The following is a 21,840-nucleotide window of genomic DNA, read 5'->3' as shown; positions in this document are numbered from 1 at the left end:
GAGCCAGGTCAGTCTGGAGCCAGGCACCTAAAGTGGGTTGTGTTTGGTAAAGTAGGACTCATTCTGAGTTGCTTCCAGATACACACACATTCTAGCCACATAATTACTCGGGCACAAACTGCTTCTGTGTCCACAGCTGCATCCTCTCCCTCCTAGGGCTCCCCGAGAAGGCAGGACAGTAACTGTCTGTCTTATTCACCTGTGAGAAAACTGATGCTTCAAGCGCAGTGTCCTAGCCCAGCGTGGTTGCAGGCCTTTCATCCCAGCACTCGGGAGGCAGAGGCAGGTGGATCTCTGAATTCAAGGCCATCCCCGCCTACGGAGTGAGTTCTAGGACAGTCAGGCCTACACGGATAAAGCCTGTCTCAAAAAACCAAAATAAAAATAAAAACAAAAGGTCAGTGTTCTAACCCAGGCCACACAGCTTCCATCTGGGAGAACAAGATTTGAACTTTGCCTAATGAGGGAGGGCCTGGGACTGGGACTGTTCTCTAGGCCAGTAGAGAGACCCCCTCTCCTGCCAACAAGAGTCTGTGCCCTGGGACTGGGCCTCCGTCTCAGCCTGTCTGTCCATCCTTCTGTTTATCCGCTTGACCCCTGTTTATCTGCTGAGTCGACTTCTGCAAAGCATTCTCAAGGCTTTAGTTTGTGGGGGGCGGGGCTTGAGAAGACCCATTGGGTTAGCCCCAAGGAGGAGTGGACCCTCAGACCAGTCTTACAAACCATCACCGGTCCCAGGCTTGTGGGACAGGTGATCTTGTGGGGAAATCCAGAATTGACCTCTGGAGTCCAGCTCCCCTGGCCCTGGCTCCACGTATCTGTGCAGGTCTACAGGGACAGAGTGCACATGATCAACTAGTAAAAGGAGCGCAGAGAGAGAGAGAGAGAGAGAAAGAGAGAGAGAGAGAGAGAGAGAGAGAGAGAGAGAGAGAGAGAGAGAGAGAGAGAACACTTCTTGTCTGCACAGATGTACTCCTAGGAGCAGATCTGCAGTATAAGTATGAAAAGCCCCCAGCCTCTTCCCGTAAGTTCTCTCTGGGTCAGACACAGGCCCTCATGCACACAGCTACAGTCCAGGCACAAGGCCCTGTCTCCGGACACTCAGCAGGAACTTTGGGCCTCCCCTGCTGCTTCCCTCTAGCCAAGCCCTGCTTAGTCACCTGAATTTGATCCAGGCAAGAGGGAGGCATGGATGGAGAGTCTGACGTCAGCTCTCACAACCTCCTCCCACTGCCACCCTCGCATCCATCTGGGCCCCAGCTCATCCCATGCAATCACAACTCACTTCTCTGGAGCTTGTGAGTCTACACCTCACAACCACATGGGTGTGAGACTTGCCTTGCCGCCCATTTCACCAATGAGGAATACCCCAAGTCATCTGCCCTCTCCACCTCTAAGAGCCAGGAAGTGGGCAGCCGGGCATCCCCGCCTGGGTGCCCAGCCAGGTAATAGTCCTTAGACTGGCCCAGGAAGGCTTCCGCATCCACTTGCTGTGTGACCCCAGAGTCAGTTTTACCCCATCTGAGGAATGGGGGGGGAAAGGAGCTGAAGGAAGGTGACCTTTTAGGAGTTGTCACCTGAGGGAAATTATATGCAAATATTATGGTTCAGGGCAGCCTGTGGTTTCTATCTGCTGGGGGCTCCCCTGAGAGCAGAGGGCAGGAACCTCTGACTGTCTTCTATCCCCTGGTGTGTCTGCTGCCTGAGGCTGATGGGGGTTCCCTCACTGAGGCTGCTTTCCCATCCATGTAATGGGAGCAGGGCTGTAGAGATCACTATGACGACCACTTGTGTTCAACAAATATTTATCAAGCTCTTCTGTGCCAGGCCCTGCTGAAGACACAAGTGATCTTATGGAGACAAAGCAGACTGAAGAACTAATCCCAGTACTTAGAACCTGGTGGCGAGGGCTGCCCCCTGGGGAATGGAAGAGTGGGTGCAGGAGGAGGCTCTTCTCAGTCTTGAAGCCCCCCTCACCCTCTTCACCTGTTCCAGGGAGGCTTCTCAGAGTTCCAGCCACACAAGTTCCCCCACCCTCTTCCTTTGTTCGTGCCAGCAGCAGCTCTGCTGCCTCTGGTGCTTCCTGGCTCCCCGTCACTCAGCACATGCGGTCCCAAGCAAAGGCCCTGACCCTTGCCCTGTTACAGTCTACCTTCAAGTCTAGTGGTAGCCAGGGCAGCTAGGGAGGCATAGCATCCACAGTACAGAAGAGGAAGCCTGGCTTGCTCCAGACCTGTGGTACGTTGGCAGCAGAGGTGGCTAGGGCATCCCAGCCAGCCCTAGCACTTTGACAATGTTCACAGTCAAGGATGGGAAGCCAGAAGTAGAATGAGAATGGCACCCATGGGACCTGTGTTCTCTGAGTTACAGGCAGGATAGAGGAAGTCACCAACAGACCGGAAGGGCAGGGGTTTAGGAGTCCACTTACTTCCTTTTCTGTGAAGATGCAGAGAGGCCCAGGAAGGAGCATTGGGTGGAGGTGGAGCCACAATGTGGGCTGTGGCAGCCGTGGTTGTCCTGGTCTGAGAGTAAGTCAGTTCAGTCAGGGCAAGTTTGTAGCTAAGGGTCATGGCTGCGGTGAGGGGTGGGCCTGAGGCTGGGGATTGACTTGAGGCTCAAGCCAGGGCTACTGCTAGAAGTTTTAGCTGGTTGGGGACATAGACTGAAGAAGATACAAGGTTATGTGTGAAGCCAGACCCGGGAGGCTGAAGAAGATACAAGGTTATGTGGGAAGCCAGACCCGGGAGACTGAAGTAGATACAAGGTTATTTGTGAAGCCAGACCCGGGAGACTGAAGTAGATACAAGGTTATTTGTGAAGCCAGACCCGGGAGACTGAAGTAGATACAAGGTTATATGTGAAGCCAGACCCGGGAGGCTGAAGTAGATACAAGGTTATGTGCGAAGCCAGACCCGGGAGCACCTTGGCCCCAGCAGAGCAGCCATAAGGGACATTTTGTCACATGGGCAGGCTGGAAGAAAAAAAAAAAAAACCAGGAGGAATACAGAAACTGCACTAGTGTCCTGTGTGGCAGACCCGCCCCTACTGTACCCTCCTCTGGGCTGGAAGTTCTACTGGGGCAAGGACTCAGATTTGCCTTGGGGTCTTGAAGATAGTGAGAGGAGGTGACAGAGCCCTGAGACCGCAGGACATGATCTTAAAAACAGTGAGAGGACTAGAGTGAGGGTCTGGGACATCCAGGAGGCCTTCCTGGAGGAGGTGTCACTGACCACAGCTCCGATGCCCAGCCTCCCTCTAGGGGCTGTGCTATATAATGCTTTGCCAGCAAGTGTGGCGACTGGCAAGCCACTGGGCTGCCTGTATGGCTGAGGCTGAACTGACCTGGGACTCTGTGCCTGGGTGTGGCTACGCCTCCAGGTCTGCCACAGCTATCTGTCTTGACTGCAGAGTTGGTTTTGTTGCCCTTCTCTGTAAAGCCATCAGGGCAGAAGTGTCTGTACCTGTGTCACAGGCAGGGGCGCTGGGGACTAGAGGGCTGGCATGCATCAGAGCCAAGTGAGCTACCAGGAATGCCTGGACTTATGGGCTACCAAGTCAGGACAAGGGAGCAGCCAGGAGGGAGGTCAATAGCACTGTGGCTATAGTAGGAAAAGGGTCTCGGCCCAATCTACTTGCCTGGCTAGGAGTGACACTCTCTCCTCTCTCAGGTTCCCAGCAAGGTTATTCAGAAGATCCACTGACTGAAGTGATGGAGAGTGGCTCAGCCGTCTGCTGCCAGGACCCTCGGGCAGAGCTGGTCGATCGGGTGGCAGCCATCAATGTAGCCCACTTGGAAGAGGCAGATGAGGGCCCAGAGCCTTCCAGGAATGGTGTGGATCCTCCGGCCCGGGCCAGAGCTGCCTCTGTGATCCCTGGCAGTGCTTCAAGACCCACCCCAGTGCGGCCCAGCCTCTCCACTAGGAAGCTCTCCCTGCAGGAACGGCCAGCTGGAAGCTGCCTGGAGGCCCAGGGCGGGCCTTACTGTACAGGACCTGCCACTCACATCTCTCCTCGGGCCTGGCGGAGACCCACCATAGAGTCTCACCGCGTGGCCATCTCAGACACGGAGGTTGGTGAAATGGAGTTAGGTAGGAGTTGTTCATGGGCTTGCCAGGAAACTTGGTGTTTTCTTGCCCACCATCTGTCCCATATACCTAGCTTTCTTTGGTTTGCATACTTTGAGAGCTGAGAGGCTCACTACCTAGCAACAGGCTTCTTCCTAGCCAGGGAAGGGCCATATGAAGCAATAGCTACCTCCTGCCTTCTTCCTGCTCTCAGCCCAGGCATAGGACCCTCTCCTGTTCCTAAGAAGCCTTCTTAGAGCTTTGGAAATAGGTCATGTATGTCCTTACCCCTGCATCATCCCAAGCTCGAGCCATAAGACTTAAAAACTGCAGTGTGCTTCCAGTTTCTGATCTTTCATGAGCTTGGATCTGAATGTGAACTTGGGTAGTTGGTGGGAGCACAGCCCAGCTAGGGCACGTAGTGCTCCAGGCTTCTTATCTCTCATGGTGGGGATGCTTCCCTCCAATCTTCCCTGATCTAAACTTGAAAGGCTGGTGAGAGCTGGGGGTCTGGGAAGTAGGGCTGGACCCCGAACAGTCAGCCTCCCAAGATGGACGAGCTGTCCTCGATGCTCCCCTCTCCCCTAGGACTGTGTGCAGCTGAACCAGTACAAGCTGCAGAGTGAGATTGGCAAGGTAAGACCTGGGCAGGACTTGGGGGTGGGCTGCAGAGTGCTTTCTAAGCATCCTTCTTTTCCCTCTGATGGGACTGGGGAGCCAAGCCAAGAATACCCCAGCCTGATTGGGAGATCACCAGAACAGGGTGGAGGTAACTTCTGACTCCTGACCCCCAGGGTTCTTGATGGAGATTAAGGGGAAGAAGAGGGATGGAGATTAAGGGGAAGAAGAGGCTACGTGGGGCGGTGAGGCAGGGAGTGGTTCTCAGAGCAAGGGGGTTTCTTCCTCATCTCTCAGAAACGTGAACTCAGGAACCAGGTGGTAAGCGATAGGGTGGGGTTGGAGTGCAAAGACTGGGACCCTAACTGTCAGGCCAGCCATTTCCTGAGCTAGACCCAGAGAGGAGGTGGCTGTGTTGTGGGACTGACCAGTGACTGTCTGCAGGGTGCCTACGGTGTGGTGAGGCTGGCCTACAACGAAAGTGAAGACAGACACTATGTGAGTCTGGGGCCGGGAAGGGGTGTGGCCTCGTAGACCCCAGATGCCTGAGTAGTAGGCAGAAGTGCTGGGGAAAGAGGCTAGAGCTACCTCTTACTGGGGAGGTTCCTATTCCTGGGGTGTGCTAATAAGCTTCCTTTCCCTTGGGTGTACACAAGCAGAGGCTGATTTCCTCTGAAGGGAGAACAGGGGGATGGCCTAGACTCAACTATGGCATAGCAGCCACATACCTAACCACATGCTCAGTGCTAATGGCAGCTGCCAGTGTGCCCATCTGTACTACAGTCCCCATGTAACCAGCTCCTTCTAGCCCCTGGTGGCTGCACACGTGTGATATCTCTGTTCCTTTCTTCATAGGCAATGAAAGTTCTCTCCAAGAAGAAGTTACTGAAGCAGTATGGCTTTCCTCGTATGTATGCCTTGTGTTTGGGAGCTGGTAGATTGGGGGCAGAGGAGGAGGGAATGGCCCCTAACTGGTTTTGGCTAGGAGTAGGGGTGGAGGGTAAGAAACGGGAGGAATGGCCTGGGAAATGACTGGGCTTGGTGAGCTGGATCTCAACCCTGTAAGGGTCTTTCTCCTAGACCAGCACCTTAACTTGCTTTTTGGTCATAGGCCGTCCTCCCCCCAGAGGGTCTCAAGCCGCCCAGGGAGGACCAGCCAAACAACTGCTGCCCCTGGAGCGTGTGTACCAGGAGATTGCCATACTAAAGAAACTGGACCATGTGAACGTAGTCAAATTGATCGAGGTAGGAGGATGGGAAGGATACTGGAGCTTGGTGGGTGGGCGGGGTGGGTGCTCAGCCTACCAGGACTTAAGAGTGGGTGAGGCACTGGGGACAGACCAGCCTTGGATGGAGCTGTGAGATACCAGAGGCAGTTCAGGCTGGTGGCCTGGGGTGTTCTTGCTGAGGGTGAGGAGCAGTCCCTGAATCCCTTCTCCATCATGGGGAAGAAGGACTCAGTGTTATATGGAAGACTGACGGGGGTTGGTTAGTGATACTGAGTCCCATCTGTTGGTACCTGTACAGTTCTTGCTTTGTGTCCAGCATGGCTTCAGGGCACAGTAGGGTCAGGAAAGAACAGGAAGCCTGGGTTTCCCAACCCCGTTCCTCCTCAAGCCCTGTGCCCATGTCTGCTTCTTCTGCCCAGGTCCTGGATGACCCTGCTGAGGACAATCTCTATTTGGGTGAGTGACCCAGCTCATTCTTACAGTGCCTCACCAAGCGCTGGTCCCAGGGAGGGCTCCCCAGGGACACAGGATGTTCCGGTGGCCATGTCCATGCACTGACCTGTCTCAAGCCCCAGATTCCTTATGCAGCACTGCAGAATGAGACTTAGATTAATCAGATTCAGTGACCATTTCTGGGCCCCACGCCCTGCTCTGAACCAGTCCCAGTTAGCATGGTTTTTCACTCAGTAGGTACAAGAAGCTGGCTGAGTCAGTGAGCTTGGGGACCCTGCCTCAGTTTTCTCACCTATAAAATGGGACGATAGGGTTGGGAATGTAACTCAATGGTAGAACATTTGCCTAGCATGCTTGAGGAACTGCGCTCAGTATCCAGCCCTTCAAAATATGCTAGTTATAATAATAAAATGAGATAACAGTGATATGTATCTCATAGAGTTGATGTCAAGAAATGTGCACATTTGTAATTATCTTTATTAACATGAATGTTATTATTTAAGTTCCTTATCCTGATTGTGACTCAGGCTATTTCTGGAGGAGGTTTGGAGAAATGGGATAGGAGGGCTGGAGGTGAAACTCTAGACATTGCCCAGCATGAGCAAGACCCTGTGTTTCAGGCCGTCACAGAAAGGGGGTGGGGCCGGAGAGCTGGCTTAGGCATCAAGAGGCCAGGCTTTAGTCAGGAGTGTTAACACGTCTGCCCCTTCTCAAGCCTCTGGTCCTCCCTGGGAAAGGGGTCCATGCTGACAGTTTCACCTAGCCCCGAGGATCAGGTCAGGCAGGCCCCACAGCGAGCCCTCTCCCGTCTGTCCTGTCCCCTTGCCTCTCTCTAGAACAGGGAGGGACCTTGGCACTGGCTGTCCTACAGCCTTACGACACCTTCCCTTCTCTTCTTTTCTTTCAGTGTTTGACCTCCTGAGAAAGGGGTGAGTTCCCCGTCCCAGTCAGGCAGGCCATCTCTAATCCAGGTCTCCCTACCCTCCCCCTTTGTCTCCCTGCCCAGGGGCCAGCTAGTGTAAGAGAAAGCAGAGCTGTGCACCTGCCCTCGGGAACTCTTGCCTCAGGGGTAAATAAGAGACCTGGGACATTCTATGAAGGCTGGTGGGGGTTGTGGAGGCTGGGGAAGTCAGGCTGGGAGAGGGGTGGGCTTAAAGCCAGACCTTGAAAAACTAGGAAGCTGTTTGGATGGAAGCGGGGGAAGTGTAGATATGGGATATAATTCATGCTTGTATTGAAGTCACCGAGGGTTCTCTGAGCTTTACTACCAACTCAGGATTATGGGAGGGAAATACCAAGAATCAGAGAAGGTAATTGGCCCGCCCAAGGGCATACAGCACATTGTTGTGAAGCCTGGTGTTCTAACACTGTTTGCCCTCTTTGATCTATCAGAACATTTGCAGAGCAGCTGGTATAGACTAGTGGGCACAGGACCTGAACCCCTCTGAGAACTGAGAACTATCCCTTTGCCAGTGCTTTCTTGAAAGTCTATTAAAAAAAAACCAAACAAACACCTGAATTCAAAACAAGAAGTAGGGACTGAGCCTGTAGCTGAGCTGATAGAGTGCCTAGCATGTGCTAAGCCAGGGGTTCAGTCCCTAGCACTACGTAAAATCAAGGGTGGCAGCTAACACCTGCAGTCGAGAGCTGGAGACAGAAGGATCAGAAGTTCAAGGTCATTCTTAGCTACGTAGTGAATTGCAGGCCAGCCTGGGCTACACGAGACCCTGTTTCAAAACAAGTATATGGTTATTTTTGGGGTTTTTTTGGAGACAGGACGTCACTATTTAGACTTGACTGAACTTGAACTCATAGGTGGTCCTCCTGTATTGGCCTCTAAAGTGCTGGGATTACAGGCACTTGCTGTAACACCAGGCTGCTTTTTGTTGTTGTTTTGTTTTGAGATAGGGTTTCATTATGTAGTTCTGGCTGCCTAGAACTTGCTGTGTGAACTAGGCTGGCCTCCAAGTCATGGAGAGCCTCCTGCCTCTGCCTCCTGAATGCTGGGGTTAAAGGTGTGCACCACCACACTAGGTTTAAAAAAATAAAAAGTTTGTATTGTTGTCCATATCTGTAACTGATAATTTGGCAAGATATATAGAACTTTTTTTAAAAAAACATGCTATACATTCTGAAACATTCTATTTCAATAGAAAAAGAAAAGCAGACCCACCTAATTGATTTCATGAATCTTGGATCTAAGTCCACTATTTTAAAGCTATTGATTTAAATGGCACCTTTGTAATTATTTGGTTAAACTTAATTCTTGCAAGAACTACAAGCCAGTGGAAATAGGGCTAAAGCTACCTTGAGAATATGATTGAACGGGACTAGATAGGTCACAACTTTTTGGCATATGGGAGAAGCTAGTATCTTGAGGTCTCCTAACCCTTGGGTACCAGGCTCTCTGTAGGGCCCCTGCTCCTCAGTCCCTGCAGCAGCCTCTACTCCTGATTCTGCTGAACAGCCCTCCTCCTTTCTTCTGCACAGGCCGGTCATGGAAGTGCCCTGTGACAAGCCTTTCCCGGAGGAGCAAGCTCGCCTCTACCTGCGGGACATCATCCTGGGCCTCGAGTACTGTGAGTGAGACTGTCTGCCCACTGGGACTGGAGCTAGAGGACATAGGAGCGGGCCGTGCCCACGCTAAACAGCCATTGAGCCCTTTCTGTCAGTCAGCTCTGGTCTACCAATCAGCTTTAGTGGAGACGGTGGCGGGGAGGCGTGGGTGGGGCCACAGCAGTCTTCACTGGGCATGCGCTAGGTCCTTCGCCGCGTCTCGCATTCACCGCTGTTTGTCTCTGGGTGTTCTTCTGTCTTGGCCTTTTCTGTTGGATTCTATCCAAACTTCCCCTCTCCGCAGGGCGTCAGGAGATGTGGGATGGAAGAGATTTGTGTCCCGCTGCTTAGGGAAGAACGTGTCCAGGGGTGGTTCCTGTGGCGATGGTCGGGTGGGGAAGCCCTAAGGCAAGAGCTCAGGGGTGCATAGCTTCTGTGCGAGAAGTACATTCACTCATTCATTTACTTCATTCATTCACTTCCCTCACTCACGTGCACCTACTTGGGCCACACAGATGATGGTCTAGGACCAGGGGTGCTCTGCCCAGGAGCGGCAGATGGGAGGCGCAGGTGTTGTGGAGGCTTTCTGAAAGAGGCCACATGAGATCAGGTCCTGAAGGAAATAGAGTGGGATTTCACCAGTCAGCTTTGAGGGTTGATGGTGGGAGAGCCAGTCAGGCAGAGGCGAGAGAGGAATGAGGCTGTACTGTTTGAAGATTGGCGGTCAGTCTGGATGGTGCGCCCAGGAGGCGGGGCCTGGTGGCTAGTGAACAGTGGCGCTGAAACTCTGTTCAGGCCTCACGTTGAGGGCCGGAACCGTCTCTGAGGAAGACTTTCTGACTAAATCCTGCCCGTTTTGTGATGTCCTGAGGGCTCTGAGCAGGGCAAGGCCTGACAGGATTTGCTTCTTAGAAAGCTTTGTCTGGCAGCTGTGTGGTGGCTGGTTAGGGTGTGAGAGGCAGCCAGCTGGCCAGAGGCAGGCTATTTCCACAGCTCAAGTGACAGATGTCAGGATTAGGCCAGTAGCGATGGGATGTAAAGGAGGTGGGGTGGCCGGCATGGGGGTGACTGATTGGTCTAGGAAAAGGCCGGCACTCAGAAACCTAGAGTTCTGACCTGAGTTGGGAAATGGGGGTGCTGCCCATGTCTTTCACACCTTAGCTGGCCCTGCTGTGAGCAAATTCTCCCTCCCTAAGTGAGGTGTGACCCATACTAACATGGGCATCTTTGTACTACTGAGCCTCTCCAGTGTTTTCAGATTAATGCTCTTTTTGTACATATAGGGAAACTGAGGCACACAGAGGCACATGTTTAATACAGACTCCAGCAAGTATAGTATAGTATAGGAGGGATGGGCACGTTTTATCTTTGGTCTGTTGGTCTAGTCAGCTGCAGGAACAGCTCTTCCGGAGCTTGGCTCCACCCCTTTCCTTTTCTGGGTCCTTCTCTTCTGCTGAGGGCCTGTCTGCCATCTCCTAACTCCACTTCAGAAGTGTGCTAATCTAGGGTTCTAGGTTACAGCCTCCTCAGGGCCCAGCCGATCCTAATGAAGGGAATCTCCGGGGTAAGTGTTAGCACCAGGGGCTGGACAGGTGGAAGAAGAGCCTGAAAGACTTGTGATTCTGGTCTTGTGGAGGGACAGTTGGAGCTGGTCAGAAAGACCCAGATGATGGAGGCATAGACACTGAGATGCAACACATGCACGCATGCACACATGCACACACACTCGAGCGCATTTTTCTTTCTTTTTAATTTAGGGATCACTATGCAGCCCAGGCTGGCCTCCATCTCCTTATCTACTGCAATCTCTAAAGTACCTCAGATTATGGTGGATGACAGTGTGTATCATTATACCAAGCTTGGATTACTTTCACCTTGGGCTCACATGACTGCTTGCTCTGAGGCCCAGAGGAGGAGTTGAGGTAGTCTTTGGGATCAGGAAACAATAAGGGAAGAACATGGAGTTTCGTTTTTCCTTTCCTTTTCTTTTTTGAGACAGGGTCTTGCTGTGTAACCCAGGCTGGTTTAGAATTTGCAATCTTCCTGTCTCAGGTGAGATTACAGGCATGTATCACTACCTGTCTGGAACAGGAGTTTTCTGTTTTGCTGGTGATAGGGTTGTAGACAGGTGTCAGCTTCTGATATTGAGATGTATATTAGTTGGACATCCACACGCATCCAGAGCCTGAGTTTCCTCTGACTTCCTCCAGAGCAGGAAGCGTATTGTTTGTTATGGAAAGCATACAGATTTTGGAGTCAAAAAAACTCCCAAAATTCCCCCCAACCCGTGTCTTCACTTGCATAATGGAGCAGGTGGGCCTGCTGTCATCTCCTGAGAGTCCCTCCTAACAAGAGTGGGCGTGGGCTAGGATGCAACAGCTTGCTTCCTAGGCCAGGTGAAGGCAAGAGAGGGGCCCTGGGCAGCAACCCCCAGGCTTGCATGTCACCTGCTTCTCTTTGCAGTGCACTGCCAGAAGATCGTCCACAGGGACATCAAGCCATCCAATCTACTCCTTGGGGACGATGGGCATGTGAAGATTGCGGACTTCGGGGTCAGCAACCAGTTCGAGGGGAGTGATGCTCAGCTATCTAGCACAGCGGGGACCCCGGCATTCATGGCCCCCGAGGCTATTTCTGATTCTGGCCAGAGCTTCAGTGGGAAGGTGACTCTCAGGGGCTGGGCTAGGTTGGGGTTCAGGTAGAGGGGCAGAACAGCTTGCAGTGGGGGGCCACTTCGCAAGCTGAGGGTTCTAGGCTTCTTGCATTTGGAGAGTGGCATATTTGCCTCCCCTGGAGCCCAACACACACTCCAGCTGTGGCTCCTTTCACTTCTTAGCAAATGGTTACAATCTCACCTGAATCTGTTACTGCTGCTTGTCTATGTGGGGCTCTGTGCTGGGCTGTGGGACAGGCAGAACCAAAGTAGCCCCATTCATATCCTTCTGCATGGTGATGGGTGATCCTTCTGAGAGTTATGGTCCAAGGAAGGTGGAGGCTTCCTTGGGTCCTGGACATAGCAGGGTCTAGACTGGGCCATGAAAAAAGAGAATTTAAGGTAGAGGCAGAAGATTGAGAGGCATAGGGTTAGGTGGGGTTTAGACTCTTATGTGGCCAAAGGTAGTTATGAATGCAGCCTAACACCAAAATGTAAACTTATTTATAATAGAGGGAGGGAGGGAGGGAGGGATGAAGAGAGAGGGAGAGAGAGAGAGAGAGAGGGAGAGAGAGAGAGAGAGAAAGTGTGAGAGTTTGTATCTTGGTTGCATGGTTTTCTAGTGTCATCATTGTAGATGTGCTGCAGCATCAAACATGCCTATGCCTGGTTCATAGGTGTTGATCTTCTTATTTGGGCTGGGCACATAGCTCAGTTGTAGAACATTTGCTGTGTGTGTGCACACTGGGGTTCATTTCCCAACCCTGAAACAAACAAACAAAAAACCATAAGGATTTTTAATTTTGTAATTCTAAATTCACTGAAAAGTTTTACGAACAGCATAAAGGAATACCATGTAACTTCTAAGATCAGTATTTTATGTTGTGTTTGACTTGCATGCACGTCAGTGTGTGTCTGGTGCCAGCAGAGGCCAGAAAGGGCATTTAATCCCCTGGAAATGGAGGGACAGAGAACTGTGGGCCACCACGTGAGTGCTGGGAACCGAACCCACATCCTTTGGAAGAGCGACCAATGCGCTTAACCTCTGAGCCATCTCTCCATTCCCTTATGTAACCTTTTAATCCAGATTCATCAGCTTTGTCACATAAACTTTTTCCTTCTTTATGTTTCTGTATATTCCTGTTACATTTTTTCTGAGCCATTCAGAAGTTCACTTTGAGACAGTGTATCTGTTTATTGCTGTGTACTTTAGTGGCTTTCCTAAGAGGGAGGGCATTCCCTTATATAATTTGGTTCAGTGACCAAGGTCAGGAGTCTGTTTGCTTTTGGTGGGAGGAGCTCCATCAGGCTCACTTGTCAGAGTCCTCTGATCTGGAGCAGTTCACCCCCCTCCTTTTCTGGGGTGGGAGTGGGGGCAAGGCTCACATATCCCATGCTGCCACAGAACTTGCTGCACAGCTGAGAATGACCTTGAATTAGTGAGTCTCCAGCAGCTGCCTCCCAAGTGTTGGTTTGCAGACACTGCTCTCCTGTGTTCTCCCCACCCTCCCGCTTCTTGGCCTCTCTCTCTGTCATTCTGTCCTTGATGTTTTGGAAAGCAGCCCGATGTCCTGTAGTTTGCACTAGTGTTCCCTGGTTGGAGTCTAACGATGATGCTGATGCTGATGGTAATGAGGGTGGTTGTCTATGTCAGGGGCTGCACATGTGAGGAGCCTATGAGGAGCCCCACCTGGGCCTGAGAGGAGTTGTAGGTGGGCATGGGGGGTAGGGTGGGCAGGGGTTGCTCTCCTCTGGCACTAGAAGTAGTTTCACAGTAGCTGAAGTGAGACCCTCTTGAAACCAGAGCAAGTGACTGAACGTAAGTTCAATACATCCTGTTATTTTGGGAGTACATCTGTGTCATAGAGGCAGCAGATGACCCCACGGATGAAATATGGCTTGGAACCTGCTGAGTTAGAAGCAGTGTCTCTTTTGGCTTGTCCCTAGAAAGTCCACGGCCCCAGGAGTTTTGAATTCTGTTCTGGTCATCCTTTTGATCCTCCAGTGATCAGCACAGGACCCAGCATACAGCAAGCCCTAGGGAGTGTTGATAAATGCCTGCCTAGGGAAGGAGGGTCCTGCAGGGCTCTTCCACAGCCTGGTAAACCTGGGTGGGTATGGGGGTGGGATGAGGTGGTGGAGGTGCTGGCCATGTTTACTATGTGAATTTGTTTCTTTCTAGGCCTTGGATGTATGGGCCACTGGGGTCACCTTGTATTGCTTTGTCTATGGGAAGGTGAGTCCTGAGGCACCTGCAGAACTGACTCTGACTGATCTAAGGAACCAGGAGTGGATGACACATGCAGGACCTTCTTTTGTGTCCCTAGATAAAATAACTTGAAAAGGCCCACCAGGACCAGGAAGGTTTAGGGAGGAGAGGGGTTTTGTTTCTCTTTCTCCCCTCTGGGAAGGACTGATTAGAATCCTGGGATAGCACACATCCAAGAGGAGGTCATATCAAGATTCCTGTCCGCAGGTGCTTTGGCTCTGGTGACCACACTTGAGAAGGCAGGGGGATCTCAGTGAACAGGTTCTCAAACCCCAGACCCTAGGGGACTGCTGCAGGCAGCTTCACCTAAAGCAGGTGGCAGATGCAGCCAACCTCATTCTCTAGTGACTCATCTGCTCAGTTCAGTTTACGGAGTGAGCCCTTGCTGTGTGCCCTGAACAAGTTAGATGGGGCCCTTCTCATCTGCTGGGGTGGGAGTGGGGCATAAGCTGCCTCCCACCCCGGCCCCTGCAGCGTGGATCAAGGCCGACCTCCTGTTTGTCTCTTCTCCCTGTAGTGCCCATTCATTGATGAGTACATCCTGGCCCTTCACAGGAAGATCAAGAATGAGGCCGTGGTGTTCCCTGAGGAGTGAGTTGTCCATGCTGGGGACCATGGAAGCTCCCGCCCACTCCTGGGGAGGGTATCTGAACTTCAGCAGAGCGCTTGCCCCGTTAGGGTTCCATTTTAGCCTTCAGAGTTAGCATGGGGGTATTGATCCCTGGGAGGAGCCTGAGCAGATGGAGGGGCTCCTGTCCTTCCATTTGAGGAATGTGGTTAGGGTTATTCCTGGTCTCGAGGGGAGAAAGGGACCCTTGTCAATGGTAGCATCCTCATCCCTTGCCTTCCTCTGCCTAGGCCAGAGGTCAGCGAGGAACTAAAGGACCTGATCCTGAAGATGTTAGACAAGAACCCCGAAACAAGAATTGGGGTGTCAGATATCAAGGTGGGTCTGGGCCAAGGTCTCAGTGTCCCTTTCCAGAGGGACCTACACTGGGATGTGTGTGTTGGGTTTGGGGTTTGACGGTCAAGGAGTCCTTCAAGATCAATGCTAGGGATGCTTGGGCACCTTTGCTAGTTGGTATATCTGTGACCTGGATCCCTCCCCATCTCCTGGGCTCTACAGTTACACCCTTGGGTGACTAAGCATGGAGAGGATCCCCTTCCTTCAGAGGAGGAGCACTGCAGTGTGGTGGAGGTGACTGAGGAGGAGGTGAAGAACTCAGTGAAACTCATCCCCAGCTGGACCACTGTGGTAAGAGGGGGAGGGGAAGGATTCTCTTGTCTTAGCAGTGTGTGACTACTGCCCAGGACTTGCTCTGCTCTTGGTCTTTGAGGGAAGTGGGACACCAGGTCCGTCAGCTGAGGGGCTGTGGAACCCTTGCTCTATTGGAATCTAATGAAGAAAGGTCACCTGTTCAGTTGTGGCAGAGACCTGAGGCTTGGTGAAGGCCATGGCAAGAAGAAGCAGCTCCTTCCATGCATGCATTGAGTGAACTGCCACTCTTCCCTAGGTACCATGTTGGTGCCTAGGCATAACAGTGAAAGACTTGGAGATATGGTTCAAGGTCCCCAGCTGTCAGTTAGACCACGCCCTACCCCCAGAAGCCGCCTGCTTGCCTAGGCTCGGACTGGGTGTCCAGGCCTGTTCTCCATACTGACTTGTGCTCCTCTCCCCAGATCCTGGTCAAGTCCATGCTGAGAAAGCGTTCCTTTGGGAACCCATTCGAGCCCCAGGCACGCAGGGAAGAAAGATCCATGTCTGCGCCAGGAAACTTATTGATGTGAGTATAGTGTGCTAAGACCTGTGGACTGCTCCCTGGGCAGACATGTGGCACCAAGACATGTCCCTGACAGGTACTGGTGTGAGACTGTCCCTAGAGCCTGGGGATAGATCCACATTTCAAAGCGACACCCCATTTGCAGCCTTGTCCAGGCCTAGGGTCCTTCACGCACACACTGAAGGGAAGGTCATCTTGTGGAAGCCTTCTGTGGTCATGCTCTTCTGCCAGGGCCAGCTCAACTCTCCTACTTCCAACCTGTTCTCCCCTCAGCCCTTCGTAGTTAAAAGTCTGCAGACAGATCAGGTCTGCTCCCTACCGAAGGCTGGTGTCCGTGGAGAAATGGCTACTTTCCCTGGCCCCAGGCTGGCGGTTTGATGCCGTCCTGAATGGCCCATGTTATCCACAGCCAGCACTTTGTGAGTGTTTGTCAGTGAGTCCATGGGGACAGGCTAACTGACAAGGCCAGGAGAGAAGAATTTCTATTCGTTTAGGAGTTCCTACTTTGAACCATATGTATGGGTTCACCACTTTGTGGGAGAGGCCAGAAAAGCAGTTCTCTGAACACTGAGTCTGGCTTCCAGGTTTTCTGCCATAGTCAAAGTCACTTGCCAGTTAGAGGTTGTCCACAGATCTTCAGAGAGAACTGTGAGGCATTGTGTCCCAGAGCATCATGGTCTTAGGGCAGTTGGGTACCTCTCCCGGTTGTGAAGGAAGCTCCAGAGAGAAGGACTGTACTTTTGGCTTACCCTGTGCTAAGGGCATTTTCCCATGGATATGTGTGTGTACCTTGTGTGGGTGCTCGTGGGCCTACCCTTCCATGGAGTGTGAGGTGGGCCTGGAAGAGCAAATATTGACACGTTTCCTGACTCTTTTTGGAGTAGTTGATATCAGGGGCCCTGATGCTGGAGTTATGCCTGATGGACAAACTGGGACAGATCTAAGAGTGAAAGGGAGTCCGTTCATGATTATGTAGGGACAACCATCTGAATCAGTGCAGTAAACGGAACTTTAGGCTACTCCAGCTCGGTGCTTGTATCTCGGCGCCCCCTGGTGGTGGAATGAAGCAGGTACCACTTACATACAGGTCTTGCTTCCAGTTTGTTCCCTGGAACTGCACAACAAAAAACGAGGATAAAGTACATTATATTTTTTTTGTTTTTGTTTTTGTTTTTGTTTTTTTTGGTTTTTCGAGACAGGGTTTCTCTGCAGCTTTTAGAGTAAAGTACATTTTACCATCAACGAGGACCTTAGAGTCCTCGGTAGACCCAACTTTTTTTTTGCATTTTGTGGTATTTTTAGTCCAGTTCCATGAGATTTATCCTTTGGTTGGATATTTTTAAAGATTGGGAGTTGGTGATGCATGATAAGATTCAGGGATCTGTTGAATAATGGAATTCCAAGACTGATGGTAACTCCACCCTGTGAACAAGGCAAAGAAAGGCGGGATGAAAGGTCTTCTGCCCACTGGGGCCCAGTCAAGGTCAACGTGGAAGACCTTTGACCTGACCAGTGCTCCTGTGATAACAGGAAGTCATCTGGGTCAGATCGAGAGACTCCTGAGAGGTTCAGATTTCATCCCAGAGCAGTGGGGAGCCACACAAGGGTTGTGGGTCAAGGATGGCTGGGGTCAGGGGGATGGAAGAGCTCCCAGGGAAGCCTGGTGTGAAGGGCTATAGGATAGCCATCCTTATGTGAGAATCCCCGGTGTACACACTCTGCCTCCTGAGATCCCTCTGCCTCTGGTGTTTCCTAACAGAAAAGAAGGATGTGGAGAAGGGGGTAAGAGCCCGGAGCTTCCCGGAGTCCAGGAAGATGAAGCTGCATCCTGAGTCCCTGCATGTGCCCAGGGCCATTGTCAGCATGCTCATTCCGCGCCTCCAGAGGCCCACCGCCCTCATGCAATAGTTGCCCCTGCAGGCAGGGTCTGGGGACTGCGGCCCCTCTCCCGGCCCCCCTCCCCTATTGTGCTGCATGACCTGCGCACAGGCACATTCATGGACAGAATTGGAATGTGTATCATTTGGGGCTTGGGGTTCCTGGTTCTGTCCTGATCCATCTTGTGGGGAAGCCTGGAGCCCACAGAATATTAGAAACCCTACCTGACTGGCTGGTGAGGCCCTGGGGCAGAAGGCAAGAGCCCAAAACGGCAGATGAAGGCCTGGTGGGCTGCATCTCAGAGAACTCCTATAGGGCTGGTTGGGCCTGCCTAGCTGCTGCACCACAAGGAAGGGCGATTGCCTCACCTCTGTGTGGAAGGTGCTGAGTGCTTGTCTACTCAGATCCTAGCACGGATGCTGCAAATAGTGACGTGTGCCTGGGAGAGGACTGGGACTGGAGAATTCCGATTCCTCTTTTGTTGTCTTTTACCTGAAGGCTAGGGTTGGAGCAGCTGTTGTGGGGAACATCTTCTTCCAGCTTTGGGTAGTTCCTGGCACATTGTTTGGCATTCACGTGGACCTGACGTTCTGGACTGTATTTTATACTCGGCACTAGCCGGAAAAAGGGCTGAACTGAATCCAGCTCAGAGCGTAGGCCTGAGCCAGGAGCAGCACACCTTCCCTGCCTACCTCCCTTTGTTCCTACGGATCTTCAGAGCCAAGGTTGCAGAAGAGACACCAGGAGTGACACTGAGGGCCACGGACTCTCAGAACTGTGGCCCTGCAGATGTGGAAGTAACAGAGCCAGGCTCTGATCCTACAGTGGCTTACCCATCACATGCCTATGATGGAGGATAAACTGGCCAGATGGGAGACCCAGCCAGATGAGGGGCCCTACAGGATGCACACCCTGTCAGGCAGGTGGCCCTTCTGCCAGTGGCTTCAGCAAAGAACATCAGTCAGCCCATGCAGGGCAGAGATGCACAGCGGACACACATATGTGGACAGTGCCCTTCTGAAGCAAGTGTCAGCTCTCTGGATTCTGGCATCGTCTGGCTATTCTAATGTTTACTGACAATGCTCATAGAGATTGGTCTCCAAAGGGAGATGAGCAGGACTCAGGTACCCCCCACCCCTGAAAACATCCCACGAGGAAATCCCAGCTGCCCACATGGGTTTCAGAATGCAGGAGGGCTAGACCAGAAAAGAGGGAGGCTTGGGAGGGAGCACTGAGTTCCAGTGCATCTCTGTGCCAATGGGTGTACATTGCGCCTTCATGTGCACATGTGTGTGTGTGCCCATCTGCTGTACACAACACACTTGCATGTCTCGTACTGGCACATGCATCTGTAATATACTTTCTACATCTACTTAAGCCTAGGAGCAGAGGGTAGCCCATTGTCAATGGGCTCCCATTTCAACCCAGCTCCTCTGCACTAAGGCAGCCAGTATAACCCAGGGCTTAAAAACAAATCATCTAAACATATCTCTAAGAATACTTTTATAGAGTGAACGAGAGGCAGTCATTAAATAAATAGCAAGGAGTCAGGGAGCTTTGTGAAAGCGACTGACCCACTTGGGGAAAAGCTTGGAACTGGGTGACTGACCTCACTGTCCCCAGCAGGAAGGCATGTTGGCTGTCACCTGTTGCCGAGAGCTTTGATTGTCATTGGTTTTGAATGTGGCACCAAATGAACAAACTCCATAAGAGTGTTTTAAAAACCAACTTCTTAGGAAGTGAATTAAAGACAATAAAAAGCCCTTTGTTAAGTTAAAAAGAGAAAAGGCTTTGTATGTCTTCTGTCTCCAGACGTGTTTTTCTTGTTACAGCTGACTTGGCTTGATCTTCTAGAAGACTCTGAGGCACTGGAGGCCCTTGAGCAGCATGGCAGGGTAGTAAGAGGTCGGGAGAGGGGAGGTGGAAGAAAGGAGGGTTCATGGGGCTAAGGAACTCCTGTCCTCTATTCAGCTTAAGTCCCAGGGCCCCTACTTAGGAAGAAGAGGGTGCTTGAGACCAGTGGGGTGACCATAGGATATGCAGCTTCTTGTCTTATAGGGGTTCAGAAAAAGCTAAGCTGGGGAGCTGGCCTGTCCAATATCTTCCCGTTGCCTTCTTAGCCCAGGACTCTAGTCATAGGGTCCTCCAGGGTAGTAATGTCAAGTGTCATTCTTGAGGTCAGAGAACCCTAAGCTTGAACACAAATTTGGCTACCTACCTTTCTTTCTTAGGGTTTCTATTGCTGTGAGGAGACACCATGACCACAGCAACTCATAAAGGAAAACATTTAATTGCGGTGTGGCTTACAGTTTTATCATCATGGTAGGGAGCATGGCAGCGTGTGGGTAGGCATGGTGCTGTAGAAGGAACTGCTACATGTTCGTATGCAGATAAGAGTAGAGTAAGTATCACTGAGCCAAGCTTGCGCAAAACAGACCTCACAGATCACACCCACAGTGACACAGTTCCTCCTTCAACAAGGCCACGCCTCCTAATAGTGCCACTCCCCTTGGGGGGGGGGTCATTTTCTTTCAAACCACCACACTTCCTAATAACCATAGCAGCTTTGGCAGGTCGTTGAAGGAGCTTTTGTTTGTTCACTGGTACAGTGAAAACAGTGTCAGCACCTTGATGGAGTTTCTGTGACAGTAAATTGAGCCCTTGTTTCAAAAGCCTAGTTTGTAATAAATATTCACTTAAATGAGCCCCTTATGGGGAAACCTGGGGGTTATTGCCCAGCAAGCCCCACACGGCTGCTGTTTGCTCAGCTATGAACTTGCAGCTGGGTGACGTCAGAGACAATGAGTGCTGAAGGCAAGAAGATGACCAAGCCAGAGGCTGCCTCAAGTTGGTGATCAGTTTTTCCACCTGAGAAAGTTTTAATATTTTCTTTAATATTCCTGGCTGCTTCCTAGTCATTTTATGCTCCTGTGAGGGGCAGTAAGTACAAGGTCTTCTCCAGAGGAGTGATGCTGGCCAGACAAGAGTTTGTCATATACCACACCAAAAAGTGGGTTCTGTTCCCATTCCCTCCCTGTCCTTTCAACCCTTACCTCTCACCTCACTGGTCTTCTTCAGCCCTTATCCTTGCTAGCTGCCTAGTAAGAGTCCCACTGCAGTATCCAAGGCCTGTTGCTGGCTCTCTGGGTGCTCTGCTGACTCACAGGTTCTACCCCCCCCCCATACCCTTAATTCTCTTCCTTCTCCACTGTGTCTCTATCTCTCCTATCCTGCCAGGGTATTGCCTTTTCCATACTCCCACCTCTGCCTGTCAAAGTCCATTACGCTCTCAAGCAAGATCTACTGGATCCTGGGAGCTTCAGAAAGAATCACAGGTGCTTGATGTGATTTTCCCATGAGTCTGATCCTTTCAGCATGCACGCTGGTGGGACAACTGAGGTCCAGAGAAAAGTGATTTAGGAAAGTGCCAGGTTAGAGCCTGCATCTCTTGCTCCGCCCACCCAAGGCCTTTCCACACAAGCTCCCAGGAGAACTGAAAGCCCTACACATGCAAAGACATCTGGGAAATCCAGATTTAGAAACTACTCTACCACACAGGGGAACTGAGCTCCAGCAGCAGTGGGTCTGGTTAAAGGTTTGGGAGGCAGTTAAGTGTGCCTTGGGGAGCCCTGATGCCGACCAGGGAATGAGAATGTCTGCAGGCTTTGAATCCTGCAAACCTCTCCTGGTTTCTGTTTCCTCATCCACTCAGCATATACGGTGGCTCAGCTGGGGGTGGGGGCTAGAAACTACTGACAGGGTTCCGGCTTTCCCAGGGAACACACTTCCAGAGTTACCTTCACTCCACACAGATGAGCACACTCCACACAGCCTTTGCCTTCTTGACTGCGAACACCTACTGAAGACTTGATCAGTCTGGCTGGACTAGGCTTCTGAGGTGTCAGTACTACTTAGTTCCAGACTTAAATGACTGCCCCGCCCTACGCCCCCCAACCAATGTTCTGTACTTTTAACCACTGAGCTATCCTTTTTTTGTTTGTTTGTTTGTTTTGAGACAGGGTTTCCCTGCAGTTTCTAGAGCCTGTCCTGGAACTAGCTCTTGTAGACCAGGCTGGCCTCAAACTCAGAGATCCGCCTGCCTCTGCCTCCCGAGTGCTGGGATTAAAGGCATGCGCCACCACCGCCCGGCTTCCACTGAGCTATCTTATCTTCACTTTAGTTTTTGAGACAAGATCCTCAGTGAGCTCAGGGATCTGCCTAGCCCCGCCCCTCCAGCACTGGGGTTTTAGATGCTCACCACTTTGCCAGGCTTTTACATGAGTGCTGAGGATTTAGAACCTGGAGGAAATTTACCAGTTGAGCCATACCCCCAGCCCCA

General features: G+C 51.6%; 1 protein-coding gene across 1 annotated transcript; it reads left to right on the top strand.

Moving 5' to 3' along the window:
* The first annotated feature begins 3,675 nt into the window (after positions 1 to 3,675).
* Positions 3,676 to 19,245, top strand: Camkk1 (calcium/calmodulin dependent protein kinase kinase 1). The gene is made up of 15 exons (XM_038326454.1): positions 3,676 to 4,069; positions 4,653 to 4,700; positions 5,127 to 5,180; positions 5,538 to 5,589; positions 5,794 to 5,927; positions 6,331 to 6,367; positions 7,272 to 7,293; positions 8,855 to 8,943; positions 11,384 to 11,583; positions 13,756 to 13,809; positions 14,360 to 14,433; positions 14,701 to 14,788; positions 14,969 to 15,097; positions 15,523 to 15,626; positions 17,383 to 19,245. The coding sequence occupies exons 1-15, from the start codon at positions 3,710 to 3,712 to the stop codon at positions 17,453 to 17,455; spliced, it is 1,518 nt and encodes a 505-aa protein (XP_038182382.1). The 5' UTR covers positions 3,676 to 3,709; the 3' UTR covers positions 17,456 to 19,245.
* The last annotated feature ends 2,595 nt before the right edge of the window (positions 19,246 to 21,840 follow it).

Source organism: Arvicola amphibius, chromosome 4 (assembly GCF_903992535.2).
Source record: "Arvicola amphibius chromosome 4, mArvAmp1.2, whole genome shotgun sequence".
NCBI lineage: Eukaryota > Metazoa > Chordata > Mammalia > Rodentia > Cricetidae > Arvicola > Arvicola amphibius.
The sequence above is the reverse complement of the archived record's forward strand: the minus strand, read 5'-3'. Positions and strand labels throughout refer to the sequence as shown.

Excerpts from the sequence above, each read along its gene's own strand:
- Camkk1 (XM_038326454.1), top strand. The coding sequence starts at position 3,710 with ATGGAGAGTGGCTCAGCCGTCTGCTGCCAGGACCCTCGGGCAGAGCTG. Across the intron at positions 14,789-14,968 it reads TTGGGGTGTCAGATATCAAG|TTACACCCTTGGGTGACTAA; the intron begins GTGGGTCTGGGC and ends TGGGCTCTACAG. Across the intron at positions 15,098-15,522 it reads TCCCCAGCTGGACCACTGTG|ATCCTGGTCAAGTCCATGCT; the intron begins GTAAGAGGGGGA and ends TCCTCTCCCCAG.